Genomic DNA, 25558 nt, shown 5'->3' on the forward strand with positions numbered 1-25558 from the left:
ATGTTGCAGTCAGTTTCACTTTTGTTTTAATTCTCAGATCATGATGAAAGCTTTCAGAATATGCATTTTTGACATTGAAAGTTAATAATAAAATCTACCATATTACATATAAAGTCTGGTATATAAGATACATAGGAAAATATTTTGGTTTGAGCCAAAATTTTCAGCTTATTGTAGATGAAATTCTCATTTTATACTTTTGAAACATACTCTCCTTTCTGTTGCTGATAAAACCACATAACAGGAATTTATTTTACGTGATCGAAAATTAAATGGCTTACTCTATGTCATATAAGGATGCAGTGCTTGAGAAATTTGAAGAGTTGACTAGGAATGGATTTCAACAATGTTTTTCTTTCTTGGTGCCTTGTTTAACACCTTCCTGGTTCTGCTTGGAATTTTGCCAGTTGTTGTAGGCAAAATCTCATTTAGTCTTCATTTGTGCTCAGTCCTCAATACTGTAAATGCCTATTTGACTTCAACTCCATTTAATGATAGTTCTTTTAGCTTCCTTAGGAATGTAGATACTTGGGAAGTGATTAGTGAAACACAGAAGGCAATCCTGATGTCCTGAGTATTGAGGTGTCCACACGCAAACTGAACTCATACTTCAAAACCAATGAATTTTGGTAGATCTGTGTCTGCTGTATTTTTATAAAAACGTGGACAGTACTGTTGTTTTGACCATTCTTGGTTCCTGAGCTATGAAAAGTATTAAATGAATAACAACCTGGTATTGCAAGGCTAATTTCTTAAAGTTGTATTTAATATATAACAGATTGTTATTTTATCATGCTAATGGTAAATGACAACTAAAATTGATAATTTTATGTTTGAAATCATAAACAAATTATTTCAAAATGATGAAATTTAATTTTTGCATTTGTGACATTCTATCTAAAATTATATATCATTGCAATATTGAATGTTTAAGAAAATTTTGTTTACTTTTACTTAGTATTCAATATTATGTAGATACCATGTTTTTAAGACTCCCCTGAAAATATGTAATTGAGTAAACCAGCTATAAAAAGTGAGAATTGGTTTCTGTTACATTTTTGGAGTAGTAAAATGGTCTCCATAAAGGTCAAGTCATATCTGCTATTTATAATTTATTATTATTTTTTAATTCACAGATAGTTGTAAAAAAATATTAGGAGAGAATGCAAAGCCTAATTATGGCTGTCAAGTCACTATTCAATCTGAACAAGAAAAACAGTTAATGAAACTATATCGCCGTGAAGAAAAAAAAATTGCCAGACGAGAGAAAAAGGCTGGAGAAGATGGAGAAGTTTCTGGAGAAGGAATTTTGTCTTTTGATCCTAAGGAACTCCGGATACACAGGTAGTAAACATCAGGTGCTGAAAACATGCAGATGGTGCAGTTTTGCCTCTCATTCTTCTTTAGTTTTTTAGTAATTTGGTGATTTTTTTTTCAACCTGATTTTCTATGATGAAATAAAAGAATCACCCTTTAATTAGAACAAGTCTTGCTGTGTTCATGGGAGACATTCACTTACAGAGTTGGGCTAGTCTAAGTTGTTTTTGTACACTTTTCAGTTAAGTTACATGAAGGCTACATGGAGATAGTTTGACATCTGTTTACTTTTTCAATTTAATAGTACTTTATTCTCATGTTATAAGTAGAAAAATAAAAATGATTTTTGTAGTCATTTAAATCAGCAGTTCCCAACCTGTCTGTCATCACCTTTTGGCCTATATTTATCTCCAAAAATACATTACAATTCACAAAAATAGGTGGGGATTGGGAGGAGGTGAGGGAGGGGGCTACAACTGGGATACAAAATGAATAAATTCTAAATAATAATAATGATAAATAAAATATAACAATAGCAAAATTATAGTTATGTAGTATCAAGGAAGATAGTTTTATGGTTGGTCCTGACAGCTCATATGAGGAGCTGTATTAAAGGGTCACAGCATCAGGAAGGTTGAGAACCACTGATTAAAATATTTAAACATTGAAAAAGTAATTTATATCATTTAAACATCTTTATGTTATAAAATAAATTATAAAACAGTACTAAGTCATCTTTACTAATTATTGTCTAGTAAAAGTAGCAACTAGAAATATATTTAAAAACTATTTACATTCCCTAAAATGTCTTCTTGATTGCTGGTGTCTTCCATTTGTAATTAAAGTTAATTTTTTTTAATGGGAGTACCTGCAATAACAGTTATAATGGCCTTTTATTAGTATGTGGCTACATTTTTAAAAGAATGTCAAATCTGGCCTGTTTTTTGTTTTTGTTTTTTGTTTACAGAGAACAGGCACTTCTGAATGCTAGAAGTGCTCCAATTTTGGGCAGGCAGAGAGACATAGAGGTTGAAAAAATCCGTTATCCTCATGTATATGATTCCCAGGCTGAGGCCCGAGAAACATCAGCATTCATTGCTGGTGCCAAGGTATGTCATTGTAATATAAGCACTCTTGGAAACAGGCATTTTCTGAGCAAATGTTAACATAGGTTTTTCCTTGTGTCCTTTAATATATTACTAGTGGATACAGTATGCTAAATATATGTTAAAATTGTAGGAAAAATGAGTTATTACAGTATATCTTAAGTTTCTGAAATATATTCTATATTCAGAATATATTTAACTTTAAAATCTTTGCAGTTTATGTTTATGAGTAATATCCGTTGTATGTCCCGCTGATTGACTAAATTTAAACTATATTACATTTTTCTGATTATGACAGTACATTTGTCCTCAAGACTACTTTATAGCTAGTGTATGCTTTAAGTTCATCAACAAACTCTAGTCTGTGAGATACTTGATTCCTGAATGTTTTATAAGTGTGGTTAATGTTTAGTTTTCTATTATTTAAATTTACTTCCTTTAAATTATCTGGATTTATTTGCTAACTGTGTTACAAAACCAGCAACATTTTGTCTTTGTTTCTAATTTTATTTAAAATTTTATGATAGCAGTCCTTTTTACTTTTTATTACTGGAATTTTATTTTTGATACTTGTAGATGATTTTACCAGAAGGCATCCAGAGAGAGAATACCAAGCTATATGAAGAAGTAAGGATCCCCTATAGTGAACCAATGCCAGTTGGATTTGAGGAAAAGCCAGTTTATATCCAGGATTTAGATGAGGTAAGATGGGCTGTTTGTGTAATACAAGCTTTGGAGTGTGGAATTTGTAATTGGTCAACCCAGTTAGGGATATAGATAACCGGCTGCCTAAGGAGTAGGCCGTTGGAGTATAAATGGTGAAAATGTGCATGTGTTCCTTTGTACATGAAACATTCACATGTGCCTTTGCATTACATATGTTTATCTTGTGTTCATTTTGGTCTCTTGAGCTAACTTTTGCGTGTGTGTGTGTGTGTGTGTGTGTGTGTGTATACGTGTGAGTACAAGTGCAAGTATTTGTGTGATTGCATGTGACTGTGGAGGCCAGAGGTGGATGTTATATATCTTTTTCTATCACTGTCTATCTTATTTTTTGAGATTGGTTCTTTCAGTAACGCTGCCTAGATAGTGAACTCCTGGGATCCCCTGTTCTCACATGCACAAGCTACACAACAGATTTGTGCTGCTGTACTTTTTTTTTTTCTTCTTCTTTTTTTTTGTTCATGTGTGTTCCAGGTGTCTAAAGTCACGTTTGTACAGCAGGCACTCCTAGGTTAGCCACTTTCTCAGCCTTTCATGTAATTTTTTATTAATTTATTTATCCTGATTATAGCTTTCCCTCCCTAAGTCTCTCCTTCCTTTCCCTCCCCTTCACCCTCCCCTCCCCCCTTTCTCCTCAGAAAAGGCTGAAAAAGGGAGGCCTCCCACAGGTATCAACCTGCCATGGCATATCAGGTTGCAGTAGGACTGCATGGCATCTTCTTCTAGTGTAGCCAGGCAAGGCAGCCCAGGCAGGGGAAAGGGATCCAAAGGAAGGCAACAGAGTTAGTGTAAGCTACTTCTCCTTCTACTGTTAGAGGAGTCCCTGATGAAGACCAAGCTACACAGTTGTTACATGTGCAGAGGTGCTAGGTCCATCCCATGCATGCTCTCTGTTTGGTGGTTCAGTCTCTGTGGGCTTCTATTGGCCCAGGTTAGTTGATTCTGTAGGTTTTCTTGTGCTGTCCTTGACCTCTCTGTCTCCTTCAATCCTTCCTTCTTCCATGGAATTCCCTGAGCTCCACCTAATGGTTGGCTGTAGATCTCTGCATTTGTTTCAATCAGTTGCTGGGGGAAGCCTCTCAGATGATAGTTGTGCACCTTTCTGGAAGTATAGCAGAGTGTCATTAATAGTGTCGGGGGTGGTGTCTCTCTCTCTCTCTCTCTCTCTCACAGCATGGGTCTCAAGCTGGGCCCGTCTTTGGTTGTTTATTCTTTCAGTTTCTATTCTATATTTACCCCTGCACATGTTATTGGCAGGAGAAATTGTGGGTATAGTGTTTTGTGGCTGGCTTGATGGTCCAGTCCCTCCATTTCAGGTTTCTCCTGCTTACAGGAGATGGCCATTGCATATCCCCTATTGCTAGGAGTCTTAGCTAGGTCGCCCTCATAGATTCCTGGAGGTTGTCCTAGGTTTTTTTTTAGCTCATCTCAGAAAGTACCCTCCTCTCAATTCCAGATTTCTCTTCCTCACTCTCTCTTTCTGCCCTGCTACCACATGATCAGTATTGTTGCCCTTCCCAGCCTCTCCCCGACCTAGTTTTCTTTTTCTCTCTACCATGTCTATTTTGTTTCTTCTCAGGGAGATTCAAGTGGCCTCCCTTGTTCCTTAGTTTCTTTGAGTTTGTCGTTTGTAGTATGTTTATTCAGTACTTTATGGCTAATAACTACTTCTAAGTGAGTACATGCCACATTGTCTTTCTGGGTCTGTGTTCCCTCCGTCAGGATAATCTTTCCTAATTTGATCCATTTGCCTGCAAATTTTATGATGTCATTGTTTTTAGTAGCTGAGTGATACTATATTTGAAAGTGTACCACATTTTCTTTATCAATTCATTGATTGAGGGACATCTAGGTTGTTTCCAGTTTCTGCTTATTTATGAATAAAGCTGTTTTGAACATATGTTAGCAAGTGTCCTTTTGGTATGGTAGAGCATCTTTTGGATATATGCCTAGGAGTGGTATAGCTGGGTCTTGAGAGACCTATTCACAATTTTCTGAGCAACTGCCAAATTGATTTCCAAAGTAGTTGTATAAATTTGCACTCCTCCATACTCTTTTTGTTCTACATCATCACCAACATTGTTGTCACTTGAGTTCTAAGCCATTTTGACGCCTGGGAAAAGAAAAATATTTTCATATTTAGTATTTTGTAATTCCCAACTCAGAATTGAGTTGTAGTTGTGATGTGCTCTCAATTGTGAACACTTTTCGATAGAGGATGCACTGACACATGGAAGAAAGTCTTCTGAGGTAGATATTATACATGCTTGTCATCCCAGCACTTGTGAGGCGAAGCAAATGATTGTGAGGATAAAATGAGCTTTGGTTACGTACTATAACTTTCTGATAGCCAACCATTCCCTCTGATAGCTCCCTGGCAAAAAAAAAAAACTTAAGTTTTTAACCATAGAGATTTAATGTTTATTTTCAGTATTTTAGAAGTCATTTATATTTCATTTACACTGAGCATGTCCCTCCCTTATTTTAGATTGGACAATTGGTTTTTAAAGGAATGAAGAGACTCAATAGAATCCAGTCTATAGTATTTGAGACTGCCTACAACACCAACGAGAACATGCTGATCTGTGCCCCTACAGGAGCTGGGAAAACCAACATTGCGATGCTGACAGTCTTACATGAGATCCGCCAACACTTTCAGCAAGGTGTTATTAAAAAGAATGAGTTCAAGGTAGGGGAGTACAAATCAGAGAGGTTTTTTTTTTAAGTCATAGACGTTAAAATAAGCTTTCAGTTCTATTAAACCTGGTAATTGTTGAAGATATTTATTATGGTAGAAGTCATGTAAAGAATGCTGCTTGATTGACTTCATTGCTGTAAAGATAGTCCCTGTTTCTGTTTTGAAAATACCATTACCCTAGGGAAGGCATGAAAATATGTTTAGCTGTGAAGCAGAGCCTACTTTCTAAGTAATGAGGCAGTGTAAACGAATTCCACTGTCTTTTTTTTAAAGGACAATATTTTATTTGTTTAAATAACCATACACTTAATCCAGCAAAGATAAGTACTTTCCATATATCATTATTAACATTTTTCACATGAAGCAGCTAGAATCATATTTCACAATAAACAGTGACTTCCAGTGGGTACTGTGAAATAAATGGTGGTGTAGTTTTTGCTCATTCATCAAGCTGGTGTTTGTTTGGTACAGATTGTGTATGTTGCTCCAATGAAAGCCTTGGCAGCTGAAATGACAAATTACTTCAGCAAACGTCTAGAGCCACTGGGCATCGTTGTGAAAGAACTGACTGGAGATATGCAGTTGTCAAAAAATGAAATTTTACGAACTCAGGTATGTTGTACATCCACGTTGTTTTATGGTGTTCATTTTTAAGGTTATAAAAAATGTTGTACAACTGGATTTTAAGAAATCTGTACAAAATACAGTTTTAATGTTATTTTATCCTTTCTATTGTGATTCTTAATATATTTTGAATGTTACGTCTCTTGACAGTTTTTACATTGGGAATGAGAACATGGTGACGATTGTAGTTGAATTTCAAGAGGAATCATTGTGGAGATCTTGAAGTAATGACACTAGACTTGTAGCCTATTTGTTAGGGATAGCTTATCGTATCAGAAGAAATTGTAGACATTTTACTTTTTTAAATGAGAATGTATTAATGAATGGACTGTACGTAGACACACATTAGGTAAAGTGAATAATAAAGGTGTTCAACATTTAGTTTCTATTTCTAAAGATTATATATTATAACCAAGTAGGAAAAATAAATTTTGGGACTATAATCAGGTTAACACTGATAGTTGCAATACATAAGCAAGGTAATATTTAAAGTGTTTTAAAAAGTAAAATATTAATGGGACAAATATTAATGGGACATTTCTGGATATCTAAAGGAAATTAAAGGAGACAAGTTTTAACATTGTATTGACATTGAATTAAATATGTGATTGGAAAATAAGTTACTTTTCTAGATCTTCTGTTATGCAAAAACTACCAAAATATTGTTGGTGTTTTAAAGGAACAGAATTTTAATTTCCTAGAAAAGTTGTTTGAGAATTGATTTCTTCTGGAACTATAAAATAATATGTGTGTTGTGTCTCTGGCTTCTCATGGCTGCTGGGATTTGTGCTGTCTGGCTACAGCACACTTCGCACTGTAGTCTCTACTTTGTCTTCACATGGCTTATTTCCATTATGGGTTTCTTTTCCCATATTTTGCTCTTTTCAGATTTTTGACCTACTCTAATAAGATGACTTTTTTTTGTCAACTACCTCATGTTATTAGAGCCCTTTTTCTTATTTTAGAATTATTTTTATTAATTACGGTTAATTCACTTTGTATCTCCCCTGTACCTCCCTTCCTTCTCTCCTCCCAATCCCACCCTCCCTCTTCTCCAGCCTGTCCCTCTCCCAGTCCACTGATAAGGGAGGTCCTTCTCCCCTTCCTTCTGGTCCTAGTCTATCAGGTCTCATCAGGAGTGGCTGCATTGTCTTCTTCTGTGGCCTGCTAAGGCTGCTTCCCCGTCAGGGGGAGGTGATCAAAGAGCCAGCCACTGAGTTCATGTCAGTGACAGTCCCTGTACCCTTTAATATGGAGGCCACTTGGACACTGAACTACCATAGGCTACCTCCGTGCAGGAGTTCCAGGCCATCTCTATGACTGGTCCTTGGCTGCAGTATCCATCTCTGAAAAGACCCCTGGGCCCAGACTTTTTGGTTCTGTTGCTCTCCTTGTGGAGTTCCTGTTCTCTCCAGGTCTTAACTATCTCCCGCTTCTTTTGTAAGATTCCCTGCACTCTGCCCAAAAGTTTGGCTATGCGTCTCGGCATCTGCTCTGATGATACCCTGCAGGGTAGAGCCTTTCAGAGGCCCTCTGTGGTAGGCTCCTGTCCTGTTCCCTGTTTTCTCCCTCCTCCAATGTTCATCCTCTTTGCCTTTCTGAATGGGGATTGAGCATCTTAGCCAGAGTCCTCTTTCCTGATTAGCTTCTTTAGGTGTACAGATTTTAGTATCTACTTATGAATGAGTATATATCCTTGTGTGTCTTTCTGCTTCTGGGATACCTCACTCAGGATGATCTTTTCCAGTTCCCACCATTTACCTGCAAATTTCATGATTTCCTTGTTGTTGTTGTTTTTATCGCTGAGTAATATTCAATTGTGTAGATGTACCACAATTTCTGTATCCATTCCTCAACTGAGGGGCACATGGGCTGTTTCCAGCTTCAAGCTGCTACAAACATGATTGAGCAAATGTCCTTGTATACTTGAGTGTCTTTTTGATATATGCCTAGGAGTAGTATAGCTGGATCTTGAGGAATCACTATTCCTAATTGTCTGAGATAGTGCCAGATTGATTTCCAAAGTGGTTGTATAAGTTTTAAAACATACCATCTTCAACAAATGGTGCTGGTCTAACTGGATGTCTACATGTAGAAAAATACAAGTAGATCCACATTTATCACCCTGCATAAAACTAAAGTCCAGGTGGATCAAAGACCTCAATATAAAACCAGACATACTAAACCTGTTAGAAGAAAAAGTGGGGAAGAGCCTTGAACTCATTGGCACAGGAGACAACTTACTGAACAGCACAACAACATCACAGGCTTTAATATCAACAATTAATAAATGGGACCTCATGAAATTTAAAAGCTTTTGTAAAGCAAAGGATACTGTCATCAGAACAAAATGACTGCCTACAGATTGGGAAAGGATCTTCACCAACCCTATATCTAACATAGGGCTAATATCCAGTATATATAAAGAACTCAAGAAATTAAACGCAACAAATCAAGTAATCCAGTTAAAAAATGGGATACAGAGCTAAACAGAGAATTCTCAATAGAGGAATATTGAATGGCAGAGAAACACTTAAATGTTCAACATCCTTAGTCATTAGGGAATTGCAAATCAAAAGGACCCTGAGATTTTACCTTACACCCATCAGAATGGCTAAGATGAATAACTCAAGTGACAACACATACTGGAAAGGATGTAGAGAAAGGAGAACCCACCTTCACTGCTGTTGGAAATGTAAACTTATAGAGTCCTTTTTCTAAATCAGGTTGCACTTGTAGACTAAATATTTGTACTCACACCGCTTCCCAAAGTCATCCTTTAAAGCCCTAGTTCACAATGTTATGCTGTTTGAAAGCATGTCCTTCAGGAGATCATTAAGTTTATGTTAGTTAAGAAAGGCAAGATACTCGTATTGAATTTAGTGCTTTTAGATGAAGAATTACATAGATCACTTTTTTTTCTCTTTCAACCCCTCAAGGAAGATCACAAGTATGTACAGTGAAAAGATAGTTTAGTTATCTAGCAAACCAGAATGTTAGTATTTGAGAGATCTTCAGTTTGTTGGCACCTTGATCTTGACTGTCTATTCTTTAATTTTGTGAAAAGTAAATCTGTTTTTAAATTACCACTTTGTAGTATGATGTATTCTGGCATTCCTAGCTATGGGCACAAGCTCACTGAAGTTGCTAGCTATACACGAACATATCCTTCAGCCCACTTCAGTTGATAGTCCCAAGTTTTCTGAAGTACTTTATGAAAATGGAAAATCAGATTTCAGCTAAATACATTTTGGAGTTAATAAATACTCAGTGCTTTCTAATCTGTACTTACATTATTTACAGTGATAGTTTTTAAGTTTACCTTTCATGCTCTCTATTAAAAAACATAATTATAAGATATGAACAGACATAAGATTTGTTTTTAATGTAGTACAAATATTAAGGGGCGGTTAAGTTTCTTTGAATGCAAGACTAGTTAATACTTATACTTGATTAAGCATTCCTTAAAGTAAATTCTTTCTCTGAATTTTTAATGACTTTAGGAATGTATATTTGAGGTAATAAAAACAATCCTATGCATAGCTTAATTCAAATGTATAAAATATGTAATAAACAAAAAAGGATGAGACAGATTTGGAATCATTTTATCATTATTTATTCAGATATTATTTATGCCTCTTTATGTGAGTCTGTTCTATAAATTTTGCTCAGTCTTTTAGTTATAATAGGCAAGAGAAATATGAACTATGTCCCCTCCATCTTGTTTAGCCATAGTCTTAGATTTTAGAACATTAACCTCTGATTATTGTTCTGTTTTGTTTTGTGTGTATGTGTGATTGTGTTTTCCTTGAAATCCTAGTTTATCCTAATTCTTTCTGTATTTTCTCATAATAGAATTAATATTCTGTTTCTTATATTTAAATCTTAAATTCCAATCAATAATTTTCATTTTGCTAAGTCAGGAAGGTCTGCTGCTCTCATCTAAGCCTCTGTAGTGAATCATGTTTTATCTTATCTTATCTTAAAGTCTTTGTTCTCTCATAACTGTTGCTGAGCTTTAACAAATTTACATTCATAATTTTGTATTCCTTCTGATGCTACACTTTTAAAATATTTATTGCACTTTTGTTCTCTCTCTGTGTGTGTGTGTGTATGTCTGTCTGTTGGCATGCATGTGTCCCATTATATGTGTGGTAGTCTCTGGACAACTTGCAAGATTACTTTCCGTCATGTGGGACCCAAAAGTTGAACTCAGGCTATCAGGCTTGGTGACAAACAGCAAGCGCCTCTACCACCTGCTTTAACTGTGATCATTTTAGAAATCATCTTGAATGTATACCATGTCCCCTTATTGCTTTTTTACTTTCAGAATGCCCTTAGCTGTTCTGTTACCTTTATTAAGTAAGCATTTTGATTTTGAATTAAATTTCTTTTTTTTAATGTTAAAATATGTTGTAATTTCCGAATAAAATTATTTTGGGTTTTTGTAAACACACTGAATTGAATTGACGTGAAAAAAAAGTTTTATGATTTTCACAGTAGACTTTAAACACATTTCAAAGGTCTATATATAAATACCTTATATTATTTTTTATAAGCCATTCATATTTGTTATGTGATTAAAGGCAGTGGAATTTAATACAGTGCTGACTTTCAAATCTTCTGTTATATTGGACAAGCCTGATAAATGTTCTTACTAATAGCTTATCTATAAATTTACTTTATTTTTCTTTGTAAGAATAACCTAATCTATTGATTTATAGCAGCTGTTTTCTAAAATCTTTGAGGAAAGTCCAGAATTAGTTTCTTGATGTTTTAATTCATTCTTTCAAAAACAAATAACAAAAAAATGTTTAGCATTTACATGTGCCTGCTTTTGTGTGTGTGTGTGGGGGGGGTGTGGGTGTGGGTGTGTGTGATGGTGTGTTGTTCAGGACTGAGCTCATTGACTTACATATTCTTTGTAAGTGCTCTACCACTGAATTTTCTCCTCAGCCCACATTTTTACATTTTTTGTAATGAGAGGGACATCATGTTCTTAATCTGCTTTGTTATTTAAGTTGCAGATTTTTTTTCTTTTTCTAATAATTTTGTGACTGTATGTATATCTGTTTGTGGGTACGTAAACGTGGGCCTGGAGGACACTTAGGGGCCAAAAACCCAATCTGATCCTTTGAAATTTGTGTTACAGGAGGTTGTGCATCTTCAACATTGGTACTGGGATCTAATCCTGGTCTTCTGTACACACTATTAACTGCTGTGCCATCTCCTGCCCTTAACTGATTATTCTAATGTGAATGAGTTACAAAATAATGATTATGATGTGCATCCATGTTTTATAGATTGTTTTGAGTTTCAGCATCTCAATCACATAATCTTTTACTCTAGGAGGGAGAGCATGTATAAATACTTAAACACAGGAGGAGTAAAGCCCTTAACATACCCTTTCTTGCAGAAACAGAAAAGGGTCTATTATTGGGAAATAACAGTTGTCAGACAAAACTGCGGATAATTGAAACTATTCATTCTAATTTTTTTCTCATTAATTTATTTATTCACTTTATATCCCTATTGCAGGCTCCTCCTTCCTCTCCTCTCACTCCCACACTCCCACCTTCTTCCCTCTTACCCCCACCCCCTTCTCCTCAGAAAAGCACCCTGCCTCCCCACCAGCGCATCCTCTTTCCTTGAGGCCAGGCAAGGCAACCCTGGTAGGGGAAAGTGATCCAAAAGCAGGCAAAGGAGTACATGTCAAAGACATCCCCACTCCACTTGCTAGTGAGCCTCATGAAGACCAAGATGCTCATCAGGTACACATATGTCAGGGCCTAGGTCCAGCCAGTGCTTGCACTTCGGTTGGTGGTTCAGTCTTTGAGCCCCTTTTTTCTAGGTTAGTTGACTTTGTTATTCTTTTTTTTTTTTAATTTTATTATTATTTTTTTTATCAGTTACATTTTATTAACTCTGTATCCCAGCCGTGTCCAGATCCCTCATTCCCTCCCAGTCCCTCCCTCCCTCCCTCAGCTCCTCCCTGCCCCTTTCCAAGTCCACTGATAGGGGGGACCTCCTCCCCATTCATCTGATCCTGTTTTATCAGGTATCTTCAGGACTGGCTGCAAAGCCCTCCTCTGTGGCTTAACAGGACTGCTCCTCCCTTCGGGGGTGGGGAGACCAAAGAGCCAGTCATTGAGTTCCTGTTAGAAATAGTCCTTGTTCCCCTCACTTTGGGAAACCAATTGGTTACTGAGCTACCACAGGCTACATCTGAGTGGAGGTTCTAGGTTAGATCCATACATGGTCCTTGGTTGAATGTCAGTCTCAGAAAAGACCCTGTGCCCAGATATATTTGGTCCTTGTGGAGCTCCTATCCTTTCCCCATCAGACTAACTCCCCTTCTTTCTTGTAGACTTCTTGTCCCCTCTGGTTTCCTCTGTCCCTTTTTCCTCAAGATTCCCTGAGCTCCCCCTAATGGTTGGCTGTGGGTCTCAGCATGTGTTTTGATCCCCTGCTAGGTGGAGCCTCTCAGAGGGCAGTTAAGGTAGGCTTCTATCTGCAAGTATAGCAGATTCTCTTTAATAGTGTCAGGCATTGGCTCTCTTCTATTGGGTGAGTCTCAAGTTGGGCCAGTCATTGTTTGGCCTTCCCTCAGTCTCTGCTCCCTCTTTGTTTCTGCACATTTATAGGCAAGGTAAATTTTGTGTCAAAGGTTTTATAGGTGTCTCACTATATGAAGTGGCCACTTTAGTCTCCATATGTCTTGCTGCTAGTAGACTCAGCTAAAGTCACCCCCTTTTCCCCCAGGAACCTACCTTGTTGCAGGTCTCCAGCTTGTCCCAGAGATGCACGCCATCCACCCTCCCCCAACATCAGTTTCCCTTCTGTCTCCCAGCCCTCTCACTAAAGGCAATATACAGCAAAGCAAATAGCCAACTTCAAATTAAATGGAGAGAAACTTAAAGCAAATCCACTAAAATCAGGGATAAGACAAGGCTGTCCGCTTTCTCCATATCTATTCAATGTGTTCTAGCTAGTTAAGACAACTAAAGGAGATCAAGGTAATAAAAATTGGAAGGGAAGAAATCAAAGTGTCTCTATTCGTAGATGTTATGATAGTATATATAAGTGACCCTCAGAATTCTACTAGAAAACTCCTACAACGGATAAATACCTTCAACAATGTGACTGAATACAAAATTAACTTTAAAAAAATCAGTAACCTCTTTATACAAGTGATAAATGGACTGAGAATGAAATTAGGGAAACAACACCCTTCACAAGAGCCACAAATAACATAAAGCACCTTGGTGTAAATCTAAACAAACAAGTGAAAGACCTGTATGATAAAAACTTCAAGTTTCTGGGAAAAAAAAAAGTAGATTTCAGAAGATGGAAACATCTTCCATGCTCATGGATTGGTAGGATTAACATAGTAAAAATGGCCATTTTACCAGAAACAATCTACAGATTCAGGGCACTTCCAATCAATATCCCAATACAGTTCTTTACAGACCTTGAAAGAACGATTTTCAACTTCATATAAAAAAATTAAAAACCTAGGATAGCGAAAACAGTCCTGTTTAATAACAGAACTTCTGAAGGTATCACCATCCCTGATTTCAAGTTGTATTATAAAGCAATAGTAATAAAAACCTCATGGTATTGGCATAAAAACAGACAGGCTGATTAATGGAATCGAATCAAAGACCCAGAAATAAACCCACACACCTACAGATACTTGATTTTTATAAAGAAGCCAAGACCATACAGTGGAAAAAAGAAAGCATCTTCAACAAATGGTCCTAGTCTAACTGGAGGTCTGCATGTGGATGTAAGAATATCCATATTTATCACCCTACACAAAACTGAAGTCCAAGTGGATCAGAGACCTCAACCTAAAACCAGACACCCTAGATCTATTAGAAGAAAGCGTGAGGAATAGTCTTGAAGGCATTGGCACAGGAGACAACTTCATCAACAGTACACCAATAGCACAGGCTCTAAGATCAACAGTTAATAAATGGGACCTTCTGTAATGCAAAGGCCATTGTCATCAGTACAAAACGAAGCCTACAGACTGGGAAAGGATCTTCACTAAGCCTATATCTGACAGAGGGCTAATATCCAGAATATATAAAGAACTCAAGATCCGCTGTCTTGGATCATATATTTTTCTGTTATTTTATTCTCATGCTATGTTTGAATTCCCTGCTAGCATTGGTTTATTAGTAGCTCAAGTTTATGTTAATGAAAGGGAATTTAAAAGGTTTGAGAGTTAAGAATGAATTACAGTGTTTTAGGATTAGTACTGCTTATAGAGTATCTAATTTCTTTTAGTGGTTATAATTTTTACTGTTTTTTTTTTTTAATCAATGAAAAGTTAAGTTCACAAATACAAATGACACGTAACCATAAATCGTTAGTAATACCCAAGGACTTAGATTTCCATTGATCCCGGTTGTCTTAGAGATAGATAAGTCCTACATTTGGTCACAAGTATTTGTAAAGTGGTGAGGGCATTGTCTACAGGGAGACACTGTGTTGAAGTCCTGGCCATCCACTTATTATTTGCTTTGGTAAAATCAAAATTCTGTGTGCCTTTGTTGCTTTATTTGTTTCAAGTAATTGGTCAAAAACTGAATTGATTTTGCCTGACAGTTAACTGATTTTGAATTTAGGAGAACACTTAGACACAAAGTTCAAGGAAAATTCATAGCAATTTGTCTTAACAAGGAGGTAGTGTGTTTACATTATAAACTATCAGCTATATAAATTCTAATATCAGATGTAGAAATAATTTGTTCTTATTTCTTATTAGATAGAAACAGTTAATATCAGCATTATGATGGTAATGATGATTATCTGAAGATTTAAAACAGTTAACCAAATTAATCAGTTATTATGTTCTAAGTATCAGAGCTCTTTGTAGCTTTATGGATATGCTGGCCTGCAGGAGATTTGCTGTTTCTTCCATTTGTGAACCTCTTGAGGGAGAAGAATAGCCAAGCAAACAATATAATGCTGTAAAGGCAGGGGGAGAAGATTTGACCTTGAGATGCCATACAAGTATATGAAACTGAAATCTTACTAGGGAATCACAGCTTAAGGAAGGCTTCTAAATGTTTAAGCTCGGGAACTGAATAATATAGAAGGGAGTACGTGTAGGGTGGTTAATAAAGATGGCGTTATATTTTATATGCGTATGTATTTTAAGGAGTGGATAATATTTGTCATCTTCACTTAACAGCTTGCATAGATCCACTTTATTGCCATCAAAGAATTCTTATGAATGTCAACTTATATCTATGTCATTTATTAGAATTCCAAAATGTAGCTTCCTCCTTTTATGAGTTCAGGTCTTACTTTATAGTCTACGCTGGCCTTCAGCAGCATTCTCAGTTCTCTTGTCCAGTCCCATAAGTACTTGTATTACAAATGTTTGCCACTACACCTAGCATGTGTGTGCATTTTATACTGCCAAACCTATCATTCATATTACTGTAGTAGCTGTGTTTGCTAGATCTGCAAAATGGAGAATTTGGGCTAGGTAGGTGGCTCTGGGGTAAGGACTTGAATTTCCATCCCTAGCACCAACAGAAAAGTCAAGTCTATAATCCGTATAGTAGTGATGGTGCCGTTAGTGGTAGCAGTGCTAGGAAGAAGTGGAATAAAGGCAGGGGTAAAAACTATGAGTTGGTGTTACAATTTTTTGAGGCTAAGCATTTATTTAATCTTCACAGCAAACATAAAATTTAGGTACTGTGACAATCCTTACTTTACAGATGAGACAGATGGAATTTAAATATGCTTTCATAGAACATTCTACTGAATACCATGTGAAAACACAAAAAAACTCAGTCTAATTGTATAGTCCGTATTATAACTATCTTGTAATTCTACAGTAATACAAATATTTCAGATTGTATGCTTAAGTCTTTAAAGTATTTACTATTTATTCATCCACCAAAAATGTTAACTACAGTTAGTTGAGGTCTTTATAATCCTAGCACATCAGAGACAAGTAAAGGGGATTAATTGCAAGATCAAGCCCAGCATTGTGTCCCATTTGTATTGTTCTCAGAGACCATGTTATATTATTGTATGTGGTGTCGTCTTTTGTAGTAGGATACATGAAAAACAGTCATTACATTATAGGAGACAGAAATGAGGAAGGCATGAGAGAACCTTCATGATCCGTCTTCCTATGTTATTCAAATGTATTAAATCATCGTGCATTTTTGTGTTTTTAAAATTTTTTTGTATTTTTATTTTTATTAATTACAGTTTATTCACCTTTTATCTCCCCCTGTAGCTCCCTCCCTTCTCTCCTCCCAATTCCACCCTCCCTCCCCCTTCTCTACCCATGCCCCTCCCCAAGTCCACTGATACAGGAGGTCTTCCTTTCCTTCCTTCTAATCCTAGTCTATGAGGTCTCATCAGGTCTGGCTACATTGTCTTCCTCTGTGGCCTGGTAAGGCTGCTCCCCCCTCACGGTGAGATGATCAAAGAGCCAGCCACTGAGTTCATGTTAGAGACATCCTCTGTTCCCCTTACTAGAGAACCCACTTGGACACTGAACTGCCATGGGCTACATCTGTGCAGGGGTTCTAGGTTTTCTCCATGATTGGTCTTTGGTTGGAGTATCAGTATACAACAAGGACATTTGCTCAACCATGTTTGTAGCAGCTTTATTTGTAATAGCCAGAACCTGGAAACAACCCAGATGTCCCTCAGTGGAGGAATGGATACAGAAATTGTGGTACATCGACACAATGGAATATTAGTCAGCAATAAAAAAAAAAAAAGGAAATTGTGATATTTGCAGGCAAATGGTAGGAACTGGAAAAGATCATCCTGAATGAGGTATCCCAGAAGGAGAAAGACACACGGGGTATATACTCACTCATAAGTGGATATTAGATATATAGTATAGGATAAACATACTAAAAGCTGTACACTTAAAGAAACTAATCAAGAAGAAGGACTCTGGTTAAGATGCTCAATCCCCATTCAGAAAGGCAAAGTGGATGGACATCAGAAGAGGAAGAAAACAGGGAACCCGACAGGAGCCTACGACAGAGGACCTCTGAAAGGCTCTACCCTGCTGAGTATCAAGGCAGATGCTGAGACTTATAGCCAAACTTTGGGCAGAGTGCAGGGAAAGAAGGGGGAGATAATAAGATCTGTAGAGGACAGGAGCTCCACAAGGAGAGCAACAGAACCAAAAAATCTGGGCCCAGAGGTCTCTTCTGAACATTTTTGAACATAAACTAATTAGCAAGCAAGTTTCTAGAGGATTTGTGGACAGTAAGTAACCTCAGTAGGTTTCTTTTGTAGTTTGTCAGGAAATGCTCTGGAAGATAATCTGTTTTGTCACCCAGCCTGAGAATGGATTCTTACAGAATATCCTGCTCTTAAACTGATGCCTAATAACAGTTTTCATTGAGGATCTATTTAGTCTATTCTTCATCATATATTGATTTTTCCTTTTAAAAAATGTGTCAAGGAGGTTTAAAGCCAGATTTTATACTTAACCATATGCAGATGCTACATTGACTGATGTAGGGGAGTTCCATTTGACTATTTCCTTACAAAGCTTGTCAGTGGTCTGTCTTTGTTTTCGTGTGTCTCCGTAGTAGTTTTTAAGATAGGGTCTTTCTCTAAAACCTGAAGCTTGCTATTTTGAGTATGCCTGATTTACAGTGAGCTTTTGGGATCCACCTGTCTTCTCCCCACTGCTGCATCACAGCACACAGCCATTTCTATTGTGTGTGTGGGGGGGGGGTTTGGTCTTGGGTCCTCTTGCTTTCACAACAAGCTCCCTGCTCACCTAGCTATCTCCCTATTCAGCAGCATTCCTAATGTGGTTTCAAAAACAATAACAAATATCAGTTTCTTTTTCATTATTTTGAGTTTGTTAGATTGTAATAAATGGAACCAAGAAAAAAAAATAGAGAAATATGAATTGGTGTTGATCTGTGCCACAGGCAGGCAGGGTGAGGGGCTAGAGCCTGAGAGTGAGGCACAGGCAATGGAGGCTGCTTGAGTTGTGTGGACTCTAGATGACTTCCGCTTCTCAGCATAGTGAACAGTTAAAGAACGTCATCACTTCCCTCTGCTTTTTCTCCTTAGTCACCATCCTGTCATGATAAAGCGTAATTTAATTGTTTACATTTCCTGCATTGTTCACTTTCTAAGTAGTCAAATAATAAAAATATTTGATCAGAAGTTGCAAAATTGGTATTTCTTCCGTTATAGACCATTTTGGCAAAGGAAGCATGGCATGAATGGTTTTCATTAAGCCATGGAACTCTGACAAAATTACTCAGGATGTCTCTAAGACCAGAAGAAAGATCAGATAACTTCACTGTGAGAATGCTGCTAACATTGTCGCTGACATTAGCATGAAGTAACAAAATTGGTTGTTTACTTTGAGTTGCTCTATGAAGAGCCAAAGAATACATTCATTTAACTCATCATGTTTGAAGTGTGGTTGTTGGTATTGCAAACAAACTTCATTTAGCAAAAAATTAATCTCGACTTGGATTTGAATGTAATCACATTTATTAGATGTTCAAAAATTATGTGAGGAATTTGAGGGTTCTTTATTCATTTTAAGAAAGCACATAGCTAGTCTGGTTTGGAATTAACTAATTTTGATGATTAGAGATCTATTCTCTGTAAGTTTTATCATATTGATTAAAACTCAGCACAGGAAAGCTTGCTGCCACTTCAGTAGCAACTTCTCTCTACTAATATGCAGAGGCATCATTGTAAGTCACACAGAAACCTATCCTTCAAGATTTCCCTGAAGTGAAATTCTGGACTAATACAGACAAGCAGTTAGAATGACGAGGGTCAGGCCTTGATAGTTTCTACACCCAGAAATGTAAACTCGTGGTTTTTGTTTTGTTTTGTTTGTGTGATTAAGTTTCAGTATTAGGGTTACTTTTATTAGCTTGTTCTGAGAAAGCTAGATTTCAATGTGATAATCCTGAGACTGAAGTAGAGTATTTTCTTAAATTATTAGTTTTAGAAAAGGCTATTTTTCTGTCTGTTATTGAAATTTTTAAGCACCATCAAAAGTTTTTTTATGATATTTTACTGAACTGCACATAGGTTACTAAGGAAATTTTATTTAAAAATGTCAGAAATTCTTTTTTAGATATGAAAGTGCCAGAATATCTCCTTGTGCTTTGCTTTACCTGTACCAGATTTGTACTGCACAGCAAATAATGTGCTGTGATAGTTTTCTGTGTGAAAACTTTCCAGGCTGGTTTTGTATTTCCCTTTATAATTGAAAGCTATTGTGCTTGACGGAAATGTAGCGAGTTACAAGATTGAACTTGGAGCTTCACTTGCCTGATCACTTGCCTGAGTTGTTTTTATGCACGTGAATTGATGGAGAAGCTGGAACACTAGAATTGTAGAAAAGGAAGTAGTTGGAACTAACTGATTTGGTGAAGTATCTCAGGCAGGCATATCTGCAAGCTGTCAGATTCTATTACATGGGTTGTTGCCATCAGTCAGAATTTACAGTGTATATCAAAGGTTGACATAGCTGTAACTATTTGTATGTTTTTGACACAACCATGTGGCATTTTAAATTTAATCTTTAAAACATTTATAAAATGTTTAAACTTACTGGTTGACTAGATATGAGATTATGTATTTTTAAATGATAGACCTCTTAAATCCAGTTGTTGCCTGGTCTATCTCTGTAGGAAGACTATGATTTGTAATAATTCCAGCCTGGCATTCTACCATACAGGACAAATTGAACTAGAATTTTGGAATTTTTTTTTCTTTTACTGTGGTTAACAGATCTTTGACATTTTCATCATTTTGAAAGTACCTTTGAAAAGATATTTGATAGTTATTAATGTTTTTAATGACATAAAAAGTGACACAATAGTAATATAATCCTAGATTTTAATAACCAGAATGCATATTTTGTCATTCTGATTTTAAAACCACTTGTATTCTTGAAATATTTTTCCAATTTTTAGTGTCTTAATGGAAATTTCAAAAGTTTTAAATATTACAGACAAGACAGCATACTTTAAATTTTGTTAGATTCTTTTGATTAAAATTTTTTTCAGTTTTTTTATTAAATTTTTATTTTTTTATATTAATTATAGATTATTTACTTTGTATCCCAGCTTTAGCCCCCTCCCTTATTCCCTCCCAATCCCACCTTCCCTCCCTCATCTCCTCCCTGTACCTGTATAAATCCACTGATAGGGGAGGTCCTCCTTCCCTTCCATATGACCCTAGCTTACCAGGTCTCATCAAGACTGGCTGCATTGTCCTCCTTTGTGGCCTACCAAGGCTGCTCCTCCCACGGGGGGCGGGGAGGGGGTGGGGAAGGTCAAAGTGCAAGCTGCAGAGTTCATGTCCGGGACAGTCCCTGTTCCCCTTATTAGGGAAGCCTCTTCATACTGAGCTGCCATGGGCTACATCTGAGCAGATTTCTAAGGTTATATCCAAAGTCAGTCGATTAAAAAATTTTAACCTATTTCATCATATAGAGACATCTGCCTCAAAGAAACAAACTATTCCATAAGTGAAAATCTTTTTGTAATGATACCCCAACCCAGGTCCATGCATGGAGAGGACCTAAAATCCTTGCTCAATATCCAAGTGGCTTCCCTAGTAAGGTGAGCAGGGTCTTTCTCTGGCATGAACTCAGAGGCAGGCTCTCTAATCACCTTCCCCTGGGGGGTGTAGCCTTGTCAGGCCACAGAGGAAGACAATGCAGCCACTCCTGATGAGACCTGATAGATTAGGGTCAGATAGAAGGGGAGGAGGTCCTCCCTTATTAGTGGCCTAGGGAAGGGTCATAGGGGAAGAAAGGAGAGGGAGGATGGGATTAGAGGAGAGGAGGGAAGGGGCCACAGCCAGGATTTACATTGAATAAATTATGATAAATCATAGTAATTTTTTTTTAAGAAAGAGAAAGTTTTAAAGTCAGCATGTCAGTATGATTTATGTAGTGTCACTACATGAACAGGACAGATTGGGAGGCATTTAGATACCTCTGTCTTAGACTAGATACATAATGTCAATAGGAAAAATCATATTGATACATATAACAAATTCATTGAATATTGTTTAAAGTTAGAATTTGGGTGCTGTAATTAGCTACCTACATGTTCTTAGTTATAGAGAATTAGGATACTATCCAGCACACATTCGGCTTGTCAGAGAATTAGAAGACTTTTCTATAAAAACAATATTTTCTGCATGTATGCGCAACCTTCCACACAACACAATTTTTCTCCCTTTTTTTCTCCTGTTCTTTCTTCTATTCCTTTCTCACTTAATTTTTTCCTAGCACACCAGTGTTTTTATATTCAAAAATACTATTTTGATTTTGGATATTGTATTGCTCTGTGTAGCTCGTGCTCTGCTAGAGCTTGTGTCCTGCCTCAGCCTCCTTGAGTGTTGTGATTACAGTCCAGTATGTCCCCATGGCTAGCTACTTTTGCTTTTTAAGTAGTAGTCATTAAGATTGGTTACCATTCCTATAGTTGGATTTTTCTTCTAGTCTTAAAGATACCTGAATAGTTGAAAACCAGGCATGCCATGTATAGTGTTCATGCTTCCTTTCCTGCTTCCCTTTGAATAATCATTAAATGGTATGATTTTCCCAATAGATTCACATTGTCTTAACCTGAGCACTGGCTTCTGCCCCATAACATAACATATGTGATCACAGCACCCTCTGCTGTGAATGATTCCAGTGGTAGGAAACAAAGCGTGGAAAGAGAATGTGAGCCAGTTTGTTCCTGAGTAGCTCAATACTCCATAACGTGTAGCCTGGTTCCTACCCCCTTTCTTTTCTTTTTGTAATGAGTTGGGAGCTGGGATGTGGATGAAGGAGACATATCATAGCTCTGCTCTCCCACTTGTATTTGCAGAAGCTTGAGAAAGCTGCAGTTTGAGCTTGAGAAAGCTGCAGTTTGAGCTTGAGAAAGCTCTTTGCGTTTGTTAATTAAGTGGAGTTTGGGGCTGCGGTTGGGAGGCTCGCTATTTCTCTTGGACAAGTGCGTGAGTCTGTAACAGCCCAGAGTTATAGTCATCAGCAGGAAAAAAACTGTTAGCTGATGTGGAATTTTATACCAGCATGCATTAGAAATCTGAAATGATAAAAAGCAATCTTTCTGGAAACAATAATTAAAATAACATTAAGGAAAGTCAAGAATTAGAAAACTTTAAATTTAAGTGTCTTGTTGAAAGATTTGCAGCAAACTTACTCAACCGTCTTTGTGCACTTGGCCATCTCTGTTTGAGGGGAAGATTGCTAAATTACAAGAAATTCATCTAAATTTGTAAGTTCTCAAAAGTGCTCTAAGAAATACAGGCAACAAGATAAGGGACATAGATTGAAATTTGAAATTTCAGACATATGTGATATATGTGGTAATCTCATTTACACACATGATGGAACAACAGATAATACGATGAAAGCAAATGTCCCTGTTTTAAATATAATTTTTATTTAGTTTTATTGTATGTGCGTTGATATACAAGAGTGAGATCCCTTGGAACTAGAGTTACAAGACAGTAGTGAGCAGTCATGTGGGTGCTGGGGAACCCAGATCATTCTTAACCACTGAATCATGTTGATTCTTAAATTTAATATTCTAAGTTATGAATTACTATTAAAGTTTGTCATACATTGTAAACAAATAGCTTGATGAATTTTCCCAAAGTGAATAAACTGACATAACTTACGCCTACCTGAAGATATAGGTTATTTCCTGTTCTATGTAGTCCGATAAATACCCTATTCCTCCACATGCTCGTCTTCCTCCCATATGGTAACTTGATTCCTTACATTTAACACTTTTTTGAGGCAGAGTTTCTTTGTTTAGTCTTGACTGTCCTGGACTCACTTTGTAAACCCGGCTGGCCTTGAACTCTAGAGATCTACCTTTCTCTGCCTCCCCAAGTGCTGTGATTATAGACATGTACCACCAATCCTGGCTTGTATTTTACAATTTTTTAAATTAAGTGTAACTATGTATGAAGTCATATACTTTCACTTAACATTAAGGTAATGAAACTTTTCTCAGTTCATACATATTGTTTTGTAGATCAGACATTTTCATTATGTTGTATTCCATAAAATAAATGAATATTTTACTAAATTTATCCTCACTGTTGTTGAAGAGCACTTGACTAGCTTGGTTTTATAGTAGTATAAATGATCCAACTACTTCTGGTGGCTCTATGTGCGTGACTTTAGGAGTGGAACTTTGGGTCCTGCCTGTGGGTGTAGAACAGTGTGTTATGTAAGGTGCATTCAACTGCAGGTGATGCTGCTAGGCAGCTCTTCCCAGGGCCTGTGGGCCTCATTCAGCACTGGTTTTCATGAACGTTCTAGTGGCTCTACAAGTCTCTCCAAGACTTGTTTTTTCATGACTTTTTAACATTAATAGCACTTTAGTAATGCACTCATTTTCTTTTTTTTTTCATTTATAAATATGAAGAAAATATAATTGCATTTTGTTGCTTTCTAGACATCATCAGTATTGTACAATAGCATATATATTTTTATTTAGTAATAGTATTTTTTGTTAATTTTTATAGTGGCTTATTACATTTATAAATTTGGCTGTTAACTTTCATTCATGGAAGGTAGTGTTATACTTGCAAATACATATGTTTGGTGGAGAGAAACTGATTTTTTACTTTTCTTTATAGTCAAATACTAGAAACAGTTATTTCCTGCTGGATGAGCAGAATAATCTTGTGTCAGGTGATGAGGTTTCATGCTATTTTATAAACATTCTAGGACACATTTAAAAACATTCAGTGATGGGAATAGAACAGTTTGATTTCTACTGTGAACAAATAAAATTTTAAATTTTAAAAATCTTTTAGCAAACTATACAGACCACTAAACATTTTGGAGAGCTAATCAACAATGAAAAGGTGTTTGAATGCTGTGAGCACAACCTTGATTTATTGATTTAAGATGGGAAAAATATCTTTTGTAGTGAGAAAGTTTGAGATAAAAGTATGGAACTTGAAATAATGTCATCAGGGAGGCAGAGGACAAAAAGATGTGAAGACAAGAATACATGTTTCTTTTAGAAGCTGAGATGCTTGCAATGTGAAACCCCCTAACCTGGAAAGATGGGAGCAATATTCTAGAAGGCATCTTTAACACTCAGCTTTAGTGTTTGAATAAATGGTTTCTAAATAAACAGGATTTTAAAGTTTACCTTTTTGGGAAGGGCTCTGGGATCAAACCCAACCCTTCATAGATTTTAAACAATCTCTCCATTAAAGGTCATCTCTACTCCTAAAGCTTGCTATTCATAAACATTGATAGTTTTGTTACATATTCCATATTAGGCTTTAGGTTTTCCTACTCCATATTAGGCTTTAGGTTTTCCTACTCCAAGAATTATGTCCTTTTTAAGTATTGTTTTTCACTGTTATGTTTTGTTGTTTTTAAATTCTTGACTTGTGCTGGGCATCTAAAAGAGTCTCTGAAAAAGTCATATCTGTGATTCCTCCATTGTACTAAGTAGTTTCAACAGCTCCTTTCTGGTTGTCATGTGTTAGTCTGTCTCCCACATATTTCAGTTGTAACCACACACTGCGCTGCTGGGTTGAATTATCCTTTAGGGCCTGCTGTTCCTTTTCTGATATATTTTTTAAACTGTTAATGGTTTATGTAGAAAAAAAAAACAAAAATCATTACAAACCTCTAGCTCAAGTGAGCCCTTACAAATGGACAGCCACATTTTTATTATTGTATGGAAAAACTCTGTCATGGTGATGACCACTTTGTTTTTTATTTGTTGGCCCTTCTCCAAATACTGCTTTTATTTTCATTGATAATTCTGATGCAATTTTTTAAAATTAGGCCACTCATATAAATCACTCTTTCTTGATTGTTTCTTTAGTAACTATCTGTAGAGTCTTAATATATTGTAAAAATGTATTCAGGAAGTATATAATTTTCTTTATGCCTGAACATAGCTATGTAGTATAACATTATAGCAGACCATCTCCCTGCAATAGCTGGCTGAGGCAGTAACAGCCTTCTGTTTCTTGAATTTTGCATTTTCTGTTCCTCAAGGAACATTCGGTTATTCTGTTTCTTAATATA

At 36.5% G+C, this 25558-nt stretch overlaps 1 protein-coding gene across 3 annotated transcripts in view; it reads left to right on the plus strand.

The window, feature by feature from the left end:
• Positions 1-25558, plus strand: part of Ascc3 (activating signal cointegrator 1 complex subunit 3) — a 312592-nt gene that overhangs the window by 56317 nt on the left and 230717 nt on the right. For all 3 annotated transcript variants that reach the window (XM_060373328.1, XM_021652647.2, XM_060373327.1), the window contains exons 6-10: positions 1137-1344; positions 2285-2426; positions 3000-3125; positions 5635-5835; positions 6316-6456. In XM_060373328.1, coding sequence (XP_060229311.1) covers positions 1137-1344; positions 2285-2426; positions 3000-3125; positions 5635-5835; positions 6316-6456 — 818 coding nt within the window. The remainder of the gene's footprint in view (positions 1-1136; positions 1345-2284; positions 2427-2999; positions 3126-5634; positions 5836-6315; positions 6457-25558) is intronic.

This window comes from Meriones unguiculatus, chromosome 20 (genome assembly GCF_030254825.1).
Source record: "Meriones unguiculatus strain TT.TT164.6M chromosome 20, Bangor_MerUng_6.1, whole genome shotgun sequence".
NCBI lineage: Eukaryota > Metazoa > Chordata > Mammalia > Rodentia > Muridae > Meriones > Meriones unguiculatus.